This window comes from Coloeus monedula (genome assembly GCF_965178545.1).
Source record: "Coloeus monedula genome assembly, chromosome: 2".
Classification (NCBI taxonomy): Eukaryota; Metazoa; Chordata; class Aves; order Passeriformes; family Corvidae; genus Coloeus; species Coloeus monedula.
In genome coordinates, this window is record NC_138782.1 from 85,759,044 (window position 1) to 85,770,817 (window position 11,774).

Sequence of the window (11,774 nt, forward strand, 5' to 3'; positions counted from 1 at the left end):
ATTAAATCATGTGCCCTAGTGAACTGTGGTTCACCTGAGCGATGCCAGTCTGGGAATAGGGTTGTGTTTTAACCTCTCCGAGCTTCCTAACTACACACGGAGAGCAGTGATGTCTCAGTGCTGCAGGCAGGCAGCCCCCGTGGTGGGACTCCCGTGAGCCCTGCCCTCGGCTGTCACCTGGCTGCACCTGAGGGGCCCCGGGCATCTCTCTGCCCTGCAGGGAGATGGGCACTGCTTGTCGCTCTCCTCTCGGGGTGCATGGTCAGTTTGAGGACATGCTGTTCCTGCACCCAGGGAGAGAGTGGGGGCTCCCTGTGCCCAGCAGCAGTAGCTAGTGGCCCAGGTTCCCAGCAGCCGGTTGCAGGCTCCCTTCAACAGGCTCCCGTTGAGGGAGCAGGCCACTTAGTCTGAATATTTATTTTAAATAAAGGAATAAACTGGCAAACCCTATTCAATATGCTGGCAGTCATACAACGTTCTGCTTCTGCTGTTAAGCTGCAATCACTTGTACACATTCTGATTTTAAAAGCTTTCTTTCTTTTAATTTTTTTTTCCTTTTCTTTCTTTTTTTTTTTTTCCTATTGAGGAAAGGCACTGACACAGAGCCATACAAACACTTTTATCGCCCCGTGAGTGGCACGGGGAGGGGGCAGTGGTGCCGCATGACGGGGGCACAGGGTGGAGCGAGGAGCAGCCCCGTGCTGCTGAAGCCACCGGGAATGCGGGCAGCGGATCAAAGCCCGAGCCGCCCCCGGTCCCCCCGCCCCGCCCCGCCCCGCGGGAGCCGGCAGGGGGCGCCCTTGCCCCGCGCTGCGCCAGCCGGGAGCGCCCCGAAGGGGCGGGCGCCGCGGGACCCCCGCCCGGCCTGTGTGTGCGGGGGGATGGACCGGGGGGCTCGGGGGCTTCCCCGTGAGGGGCGGGGCACAGCCCCACACCCGACCCCATCCCGGGCGGGAGAAAATGGGGGGGGCGCTAAAAATGGGGGAAGGGGACAGTAAACCTCGTCGGGCTCTGTCGCCCACCCCCACTTTTTGGCGAAGTTCTCCGTTGAGGGAGCCGCGCGTCACGTAGCCCCGCACCACTATTGGCCCCTCCTGCCGCGCGTCACAAAGCTGCGAGCGATGACGCAACACCGTCCATGACCCCCCCGTGTCCCCCAGCACTGCATCTTTCCGCGCAACCCTCTGTATACACCGCGCTGGCGCGCACTGAGGCGGTGGCGGACCCCGGTGCTGCTGCGTGCAGCGGGTGCGTGCGCTAAGTCTGTTTTAAATAGTATGTAATGTTTTAAATAGTATCTATCTGTTTTTAAATAGTATCTATATGCATATAGTATCTATATGTTTTTTAAATAACAACTATGTGTATGTGTATGTAAGTAACAGGTGAAAAACAATCAGATACATCCATCGTTATTTAAAAGAAAATGTAACTGCGAATAAAATATATGGGCATATTTATATAATATGCTTGTCTTCCACGTTATTTTTGCGGCTCCGCGGTTACCCAAGTTGTACTCTATAGGCAGGATGCTCCTCTGGAAGGCACCGGCTCCTCCGTGCTCTTCGGGATGTCATTTGCCTCCCCTCGCCGGCGAGGAGGGCGGGCGAGCGCGGGGGAGGGGGCCGGGCCGGGGCCGGGCAGGCACGGCGTGATGCCGCTGCGCTGCCGCAGGCGGCTCTGGAAATCTCGGTCAGGAGCCGAGCAGCGCAAACCACACGGCCCGGGATCCTCGGCATCTGCTTGGAGAGGGGCCCTTGCCAAATTCCGTCGCTCTGGTATGAAGTTTGGCTGCGCCTGGGATGACCGGGAATGTCGGGGGGGCAGGCGGGGAGTAAAAAGGCAGAGAAAAAAAATCGGGAATGAATGGCAGCGCGGAGATGGGTGCCCCTGGGCGCGCATCTGGGTACAGCAGGAGCGGGAGGGGCCGCGCCCCGCACGGGGCAGGGAGCGGTGCTGCACTTGTTGCCTCCCCTGAGCCGTGCGGGGGAGGCCGCGCAGCGCTGCGCGGGTCTCCCAGCGCGGGGCGGTGCGGGACGGCCGCACTGGGCGCTCCGCCGGCGCGGAGGGGCGGGCGGGCGGGCGGCCCGCGGGTGCGCGGGTGTGGGCGGGCCGGGGGCACCGCCGAGGCCGGCCATGCAGATGGAGGGGGCGGGACGCGGGCGCCGTGACTCGGAACCCCGGAAGCGCGGAGAAGCCCAGTATAAAAACTACTGGGGACCTTTCCCGGCCAGAACTACGAAAGCTCCGGAGACGGCGGCAGCCTGCGGCGGCAGCGAGCGGGGCGGCCTCTTGGGCGGTGCGGGGCGGCCTCTCCGTCTGCGCGGGGCGGCCTCTGCCCCGGCGGGAGCGCGGAGAGCGGCGCAAGCAGCGGCGCTGCAGGTTGGGCACCTTCCCTTATCCTGCAGCACTACCTGGCTCCGGGGGGCTTTTTCTCCCCCCACCCCCGTTTTATTTATTTATTTTTTTAAATCTAATCAGTAGGTGTGTCCCCCGCTGGAAGGGACGGCCGCGGGGGAACGGAGCTCGGGCGCGGGGTGCACGCAGCTGCTGACCGCTGGCTTTTCCTCCTCTTTTGCCAGGCGCGGAGGGAGAGGGGCCCCGGGGGGCCGGCGAGGAGCCGGAGCGGTGCCTGGATCCAGCCCGGGGAGGCGGCGGCCGCTCACCATGGCAGACGATGAGAAGGCCGGCGGGAGTTCCGCGGGCGGCGGCGAGAGCGCGCACTGCAACGTGCTGAGCTGGGAGCAAGTGCAGCGTCTAGACCGCATCCTCAGCGAAACCATTCCCATCCACGGCCGCGGTAACTTCCCCACGCTGGCCATGCAGCCCCGCCAGATCGTCAAGGTGGTGCGGAGCCGGCTGGAAGAGAAGGGCATCGGCCTGCGGGACGTGCGGCTGAACGGCTCGGCCGCCAGCCACGTCCTCCACCAGGACAGCGGCCTGGGTTACAAGGACTTGGACCTCATCTTCTGCGCAGACCTCAAAGGAGAAGCCGAATTTCAGACTGTGAAGGACGTGGTCTTGGACTGCCTCTTGGATTTCTTACCCGAGGGGGTGAATAAGGAGAAGATCACGCCTCTCACCCTCAAGGTAAACCTGCCCTCTGCCCAGATGCCCGGAGCGGGCAGGTGTTAGCGCCTTCCTGCATACAGTGGGCACCTTCCCCCCTGGGGATGGAGGGGTGCGCTCAGGGACGCAGCTTCCCCCCACACCCCCGCGACCCACGGGAACCCCGAGCGATTTTTTCACCCCACGCTTAAAACCGAGGAGGAGTTTGCAGTGAAGTGCCCTGACCGGCGCTCTTCAGGATTAATTAGCTTTTTCTCCCTCCCGGGTTGATTTGCTGGGAGCGTTGTTTTACCTGGGGCGTGTGCCAGGCGCTGCACATCTCTCTCCCAGCCCGGCTCGGCGGCAGATCGGTGTGCCGGCCCCGCTTCCCGGGTGCAGGGGGAGCGTAGATGGATTTAACATCTACAAGAAGGAAACCCCGTCTCCAAGGCATGCTTCCAGGTGTGCTAAGAGCCCCAGTGGGGAGGCGTATTCGCTCCTCTAGAAGACACTTCGCTTAAGTTCATTAGGCTGAATCCAAATGCCTTTCAGATTTTTAGAGGGATTTTTTTTTTTTTTTTAAATATGGGGCAGATTTATGGAACCTGCACTGGTAGGATTGAAGGGAATAAACATTTGCTAACTTGTTTCTGTGGGGAATAGAGAAGTGAAAACCAATAAATAAGATTTCTTATCAGATTGTAGTAGTGACCTTTTGTGTATGGGTGCAGGCATATTTGGCAGGTGTGCCATGGACTTAGTCTGTAGATGTATTAAGAAGTGACTGAAAGAAGTAGGGTTGCTATATGCTTCCCTTGCATGACACAGTCCCAGCAGAACACCCTTCCCTGTCATACCCTTGCAGTGACAGCATTTTGAGCTCTCACATTAAGCACTTATTCTCTGGTATGTATCTGCAGGCTCCATGAAATCTTCTATGAAATAAGTACTGGGGGGGGGGCCTTGGGAGGGGGTGAGCAAATGCAGTGAAGGAGAAATTTCTTGCTTCTTTGTCTTGATTTGCTCATTTTGTCTTTCTGATTATAGGAGGCTTATGTGCAGAAAATGGTAAAAGTATGCAATGATTCAGACCGATGGAGTCTTATCTCCCTGTCCAACAACAGTGGCAAAAATGTGGAGCTGAAATTTGTGGACTCTCTGAGGCGGCAGTTTGAATTCAGTGTCGATTCCTTTCAAATCAAGCTGGACTCCCTGCTGCTTTTTTATGAGTGCTCAGAGAATCCGATGACTGAAACTTTTCACCCAACTATCATTGGTGAGAGCGTTTATGGGGATTTCCAGGAAGCCTTTGATCACCTCTGCAACAAGATAATTGCCACCAGAAACCCAGAAGAAATCAGAGGAGGTGGTCTTCTGAAGTACTGCAACCTTTTGGTAAGGGGCTTTAGGGCAGCCTCTGAATCTGAGATTAAATCCCTGCAGAGATACATGTGTTCGAGGTTTTTCATTGACTTCTCAGACATTGGCGAACAGCAGAGAAAGCTGGAGTCCTACTTGCAGAACCACTTTGTGGGATTAGAAGACCGCAAGTATGACTATCTCATGACCCTTCACGGTGTGGTGAATGAGAGCACAGTGTGCCTGATGGGGCATGAGAGGAGACAGACTCTGAATCTGATCACCATGCTGGCCATCCGAGTCCTAGCCGAGCAAAATATCATCCCCAATGTGGCCAATGTCACCTGTTATTACCAGCCAGCCCCATACGTAGCAGATGCCAACTTCAGCAATTACTACATTGCCCAGGTTCAGACGGTGTTCCCTTGCCAGCAGCACACATACTCTACTTGGCTGCCCTGTAATTAAGAATCGAAATTAGTAGACTCGGTGGAGAGAACATTTTCTAAGATGCAGGAAGGGGCGACGGGTCCCTCTGAAATGGGGTGTTTTGTGCAATGACGATCTGCTCTAGTTGTCAAGCTTGGGACAAGCTTGTGGTTCTTCTAATAAATAATGGGAGCATGATCAAGAAAGAACCCCAAAATAATTGGATCCTACCCCAGAGCACAAGAGGCCTGTCATTAAAAGCAACCAGCTTCCCCTGAAATAAGTGAGGGAGGAATGCTTGATGACAATATGGGTTGGCAATATCTGCTCCCATAGCTTTGGCATAGAGAAGGTGGGAAAGCCTTATTTTCTTTTATTTTTATTCTTACTCTAGAATGGGATCTGCAAAAGGGAGAATATGAAAGAAACAAAACAAAAAAAAACAACAAAAGAAAAAACTTCACAAAAAACAATTCTATATATATTCAGGAGTTAAAAGTTAGAGGCATAAAGCAGAGATAAGCAGAATAAAATTGTATATTGGAATTACTGCATTTGGGGCTTGCAGCAAGTGCCGTCTATGGATTGACCGTGTAGAATGTATAGCTTGCTTGACTAGAATGCTTTACCAGAAACAGCTTGCTCCAAATGAACAGTAGTGGATTGGTACAGTTAGAAAAACAGAATCATGTACGATGACAAAGTCCATTATTTCCAGCTGTGTGCATGCCTCACATTTTAAAAATGTGAGAATGCTGGAAAACCAGCTGTGGCAAGAAGTATATACTTTAGGACCAAAGATTTCACAAATAAGTTATCCAAGCAAAGAAGATACAGTAGAGTATATATATATAAATATATATATATGTAAAAGGAAGAAAGATGTTCCTATATTTGTACACACCAATAGTAATCAAAAGTGCCTGATGCCTTCATAAAATTTGAAGTGAGAAAAAAATATAGTTTTGTGGTTTAACCATGCATTTTGTTTTATCAGGGACACAAGGATAAAAAAAAAAAAAGCAAACCAACCCATAAGCTTGTGAATAAGTGGTGGAGGAAATGCCCTATTTTTTTTCTTGGCAAATACCTGTATAGAGTTAATGTTTTGTCGGTGTGCTATTATCCTAGGTACGTGTGTGTATGTGTGTATATATGTTTGTGTGTGTATATATGTACATGTTATTGGTGTATATCTATATATATACACACACAATATATATTAATGTGGTCTAGGAAAATGTAGCAATTAAGGAATGTTTAAATAAAGTACTACTTGTTTTCCAGTTTGCAACAGGATGTCATAGGACAGTGGGCACCTTGCAGTGAAATTTTAACCCACACCTGAGAAATTTGGAGTAAATGAACCAGTCAGGATTAAGGTGGGATTCAGATAATGTCTTTGGTTGCAAGAACAAGGATTACAGTAATTCAGTGAGTTGCTTGTGAGCCATAATAATTCCACAGATGGAGAAACATATGACTAGCTGATTTTTTTTAACTGTTTTGTACTGTAATGCCATTTTGACATTTAACCCACTAATGTTGTGACTGCATACCTCCATGATGTGTAATTCAGTGGAACGTGGATCAAAGATAGGTTTATTTAAACCCCCTGACAGCTAAAGAATATTGTATTAGTTTGTAATTTGAACACTAATTGTTAATATTTAAAGGAGTATTTTTAATAGAATGCATTATGCATTCCAGGACCACTAGAATTTAGCAAATGTGAAATGAACCCTTTTTAAGAGTGTTGCACGATTGCTTAAAATTATATTTTATATATATATTATATATATATATTTTTATGCAAATATTAAACATCTTTGATCTGGTTGTCACACTGCATTTACAATTTTAGTACTGTACTTTATTTAAATGGAATCACTTTACATTGGAACAATAACTATTCACTTTCATTTCCTCTCCCGAAAGACCAGCAGGGGGGAAAAAACCAACCTCCGCTGCTGTTTTCACTTCAGTGCCATCTCTGAAGGTGTTAAATTCTTTGTTGGGCTTTGAAAACCTAATGACTAAGTGACACTTGACTGATATTTTGCTTTTCTTTCTGAGAGGGAAAAAAAAAAAAAAAGGGAATTCAGGCTTTTGAAGGAAATCCGTCTGTGCCCTGCCTGGTCACAGGCACGGTCTGGCGTTGGAGTCAGGGGCAGGGAGAGGGAGAAGACTCGTGTCCTGGCAGTGTATTTTCCCTATGGAGCGAGTAAGGTACATCTATTTTTGTCGCGCTTTGTACTTTTCACTCTGCAGGCACTTTAATAGGAACCCGATTTGTTTACTGAAGCACCTTCCCTGTGAGTCCTTCAGGAAACTTAAAAGCTGGTCCATTGCCATTCCTGGCATTGACGTGCAGACCTTGTCCCCACCTTCCCTTCCTTTGGTGCTGGCTGCAGCCTCCCACTGGCCTCTTGTCCCAGTGAGGTTCCCTCCAGCCCCCTGGAGGGTCCCGGCTGAGCGCTCCTGGCCTGCTGGCTCCCCTTACCTCCTGCTACTGGTTCGCTAGCGGAAGCAAGGGGAGGGCTGGGGAAATAGGATCAGCTGGTAATGTGGTATGTCTTCTCTCCCACAACTATTTGCAGCAAATAAATGAGTCATCCTCTCTTTAAAAGGGTTTGAGAATCTATAGCTGTGCCACAACCACAGAATGCTGATAATACATGACACAGTGTTGTTTTCCTTTGAAGGACCCTTTTTTTTGCCATTGCTTGAAAGTTTTGAAATACTTCCTCTCAGCTCAAATTTTATTGTGGGTTGGTTTTTTTTGATTCACAGCAGTTAGTTACCTTATAGTGCATACAGCAGGGCTCTGAGCTAAACTGCACCTTTTGGCATTTGCATTTTGATACATATATAATATGTTTTTTTATATATTATATAGGTATTCCAGATCTGTTTTACATGTGTTAATGATCAAGTGGTGGAACTGGTGGAGCTTTGTATTATTTGTGACTGGTAGCTTAAAATGTGCCTGGTGTTAGAGGTGGGAAGAAGGCATGAGTTCAGGCCAACAGTAAAATAAGAACCCCTTTTCAAAGCTGGTTTATTTCTGTGGTTTGCACACCTTTCCCTCCATAAAGTCTGACTTCTTTTTAACTGTTTTTTCCCCTCCTCTTCAGCACACTGGTACTCTTAAAGTTAATACCACGCTCTTGCTTTGTAGACTTGATCTATCCCATCCAATCAGCTGTAAGGTTAAAGCTTGTGCTACAGAAGACAGTGCCCCTTTTAAAGAGCTGAACTGATTAAAGACATTGACCTGATTACAGTAAAACTGTTTGTGCCACAGCTGAATTTCCTGCTAACCAACAGGGCACTAAACTTGGTTAAACCTAGCGATCGTGAAACAACCAAGAGCTTCTAAATGGGATTTTTTCTTTTCTTTTTTTTTTCTTTAGATGTAGCTGTCCTCCCAAATGCAAGAACATTTCTCCTAAAAATAGAAGGGCAATTAGAAGACCAAAAAGATGATATTTTTCTAGTTTCTTGTATTGCACTTAAAATATTTTTTATCTTGCACAAAGGCCTTCACACAAATCCTCTAAACAGCTCTTATTAAATGCTTGGTTTGTATCACATCAGAAGCTCCTACTGGTTCAAAAAAGGCGCTTTTTTAAATTGAGAAAATGAAGTGTGCTAGCTAAAACTGCACAGAAAAGGAAAAAATGTATTTGCATATTCAGCTCCTATTTGAATATATTCTTTTGTATGGTTTTCTTTATGCAGAGAATTTCCCTTGCAAGAAAGAAAATCAGTGTACTGTTTTGCTGTTGTAATAGTGGTTTGCTAACAAAATAAATAGTAAAAAAAAAAAAACAAGCCTGCAAATTTCAAGACAGCTTGGCTAAAGGCACTGCAGGCTCCTGCAGTCTGTAGGAGTCTGTGCAGATTTGCTTTCCCTCAAATTTCCTTACAACTGTTGCCTTCTGCAAGGCATCCTGTTGCAGCAAACTGCTCCTTGGATTGCTCTTTTGGAACATTTTGACTATAGGCTTTGTCACAGACAGAAAAAGAGCTGATGGAAAACAGACTCTAGAGGGAACAGATTGTGAATTTTGTTTACAGCATCCAATATTTGGATTTTTTTTGTAAATAAAAAGAAGTTATTTTTTTCTATTGATTTGTGTCTGCTGTCTTCCGTGTTTGAAATAGCTCTGGCCTGCTCCTACTGAATACCAAGTTCGCTTTCATTAAAATAGGACAAGGGCAGCACTTTTCTGAGAAGAGTAGCATTCGGCTGCTTTCCGATTGGAGCACAGAACATTTTGAAAAGCCCTGCCTCGTGCCAGCCAAGTTTGGCTGGCTCTACTCAGCTGCAGAGGAACCTCCCCAGCCACTGCCAAAAATACGCACTCAAGCACTAGTCGGGCCATGCAAATGGTCCGAAACACGAAAGTGGAACAGTGCCATGGCAACCCCACACCCTCGCTGCCCTCCCAGTTGAGATCGCGGGACTGGGACTTTGTGATGGCTGTGATCGTCCACAAACCACCATGCTGGCAGGGATGTCGGGGTCCTGCTGCCCTTGAGGTATATTTGGTAGAGGCTGATTTTTGGTAGGCCTTTTTGGCCTTACCTTTTTGGTAGGCCCAGGGGGCAATGGTGTACTGCTGCCTGGGTGTAAAGATGGTGCCAGCTGTAGCGGGTGGGGTGCTGCAGGACCTGAAGCTTGGGGAGCTGCTGGGGAGAAAGGATGCACATGTCTGATTGATTCAGCTGCTGAATCAGTCCAGTTCTTCCTGCAGATTCAATGTTTACTCTTCTTCCCTGCCCTACAATGCTGTCCTTGTCAGCAAAGGTATTTTCTGTTTTCTGTTTACAGGAGAGATGCCTCAGTAATGAAGGCTAATTTCCTCAAAAAGCACTTCAAGGGAATATAAAATATTAATTTACAATGCTCGTGGCAATACTTTTTCAGCCATGGTGCCTCAGACTGACCCAAATTTGAAAAACATTGGCTGAGACTCTGCAGTATGTAGCTCTTACTAGGCTCATTCATACACCGTGCTGGTCTTGGAAGTCTCAAACTGGCTCAGTGGGAGCGTGAATATGCTTATTGTAATGATGAGTGAACCTGTATTCCTCTGTAAAAAAAACAAACAAACATGCTAGTGGCACTGCTCATTTTTCCAGGCACAGAAGCAACCCCCTTGCTGAATGCCGGGTGTCTTCTGCACAGTACGTCTTTTGAAACCAGCCTGGCCAGGAGGGGGGGATGCACTCAGCATCCCTGTCAGTACAGCATCTCCTTTCCTCCCATGTTACTGCCAGAAAAAGGAGGGGCAGGTGGCCTAGCTTTTCCTCCTGTTAACTTGCTCAGTTAGGAAATATTTCAGGCAGTTTGACAAAGGCAACTACCCAAAGACACAGATGGAAACTGGGAGATTGGAAATCATCTAAATCCAAATGCCTTTGCATGTGTCTCAAAATCAAAGCCCAGATGGATGCTCTTATGCTTTAAAGTGAGTTAATTCCTATTTCTCTGCTTAAATTTGGGGGGATTTTTTGAGAGCCAGTTGAGTGTCTGGAGTGCTGTGAGTCCTCTTTCCCCAGCTGAGGAGGAGTGTGATGCAGACAGAGCCAACTGAATGCTCACTTTAGAATGTTGTGTTTTTCAGGAGGGAGGAAGTGTGCAGTACTGAAGAGGAGGGAGGGCAAAAGTAAAGTGGGACAAGGGGAATCACCTGAACAGCAACACAGTGGAAAGCTGGAGGACACACTGATAGGTTACAGTAGGAGAGGAGAAATAGCTCAAGTCTTCTGCTCACCCTGCTAAAATAAGTCAGATTGGAGAAGCTGTCACTTATCAAGATAAGTTACAGTCTGCATTTTTCCTTGGCTGCAGCAGCACATATTTATTTTATTGCCATAAAAAAAATTATGCAGAAACCCCTTTACCCAGGAATGAAGCTGAGTTTCTAGTTTTTATAGAATTATTTAGGTTGGAAAGACTTTTAAGATCATCAGGTCCAACTGTTTACCCATCACCACCAAGTCCCCCACTAAACCATGTCCATAAGCACATCTACATATCTTCAAATACCTCCGGAGACGGTGACTCCACTATTTCCTTGGGCAGTGTGTTCCAATGCTTGACAACTTTTTTGGTGAAGGAATTTTTTCCTAATATCCAAACTAAACCTCCTCTGGTGCAACTTGAGGCCGTTTGCTCTTGTCTGTGAAACCTCCACAGAGTTTTGTGGAAGGTGCATGCACCTTTTCCCCAAGTGTTTGTGTGGATCTAGTCATGCCTTCCTGAAGCTGCCACCAAGCAACCTCCTCTCTTTTATTTATGTGTTTTTAGTAAAATTCAGTGCATGTGGCTATATGTATTTAGGTAAAGTGCAGCTATATGCTCTTGCATTGGAGCTTGTGTAGTTTTGCAGCAATGCCCTGAATATCAATAGCTGTGTGTCAGAAGCAGTTCTGCAGTGGGGCTTTAGTCTGCATGCAAGGATCAAGAGCACAAAATCAAAATCTGTATTTTAGAGAAGAAATACCCTGATAAGCCATCATGAACAGGCTCATCTCCTACATACTTACGTAGCCTTAGGCTGTCCAAAGAGTGTGTTTTGTGGATGCAAAATTTCACTATTTCATGTGGCTGTTGTACCAGGATGTGCAATGATGGTACTTGCCAGAAAATTTTATTTTTTGCATTGTTTGGGAAAAAAACGATGTCCTAAACACACACAATACCTAAATATTGTGTGCACAACATGAATATTCTCCATAGTGAAAACATACCTTAGATTCCCATAATGGCTTTGAGGGCATAAATTGCTGTTTTTCAAGAGAACATTATTCTTAAACATACTTTTCCTTCTGTTGGACTTGGGGGTGAACAAGTTTTATGAGTGAACAACTCTTATGAGTTAAGTTTTTCTTCTTGAAAACAGAGGAATCCAGAACAGCCAGCA

General features: G+C 47.6%; 1 protein-coding gene across 2 annotated transcripts; it reads left to right on the forward strand.

Annotated features, from left to right (window-relative positions):
- The first annotated feature begins 2,254 nt into the window (after positions 1-2,254).
- Positions 2,255-8,970, forward strand: TENT5A (terminal nucleotidyltransferase 5A). 2 transcript variants are annotated; one of them, XR_014227374.1, is made up of 4 exons: positions 2,255-2,382; positions 2,583-3,090; positions 4,096-5,188; positions 6,124-8,970. XR_014227374.1 is itself a non-coding variant. In XM_082303310.1 (3 exons), the coding sequence occupies exons 2-3, from the start codon at positions 2,668-2,670 to the stop codon at positions 4,873-4,875; spliced, it is 1,203 nt and encodes a 400-aa protein (XP_082159436.1). In that variant the 5' UTR covers positions 2,255-2,382; positions 2,583-2,667; the 3' UTR covers positions 4,876-8,970. The 2 variants fall into 2 exon arrangements, 1 of the variants encoding a protein (XP_082159436.1); XM_082303310.1 differs by having other exon boundaries at positions 4,096-8,970.
- Positions 8,971-11,774: the final 2,804 nt, after the last annotated feature.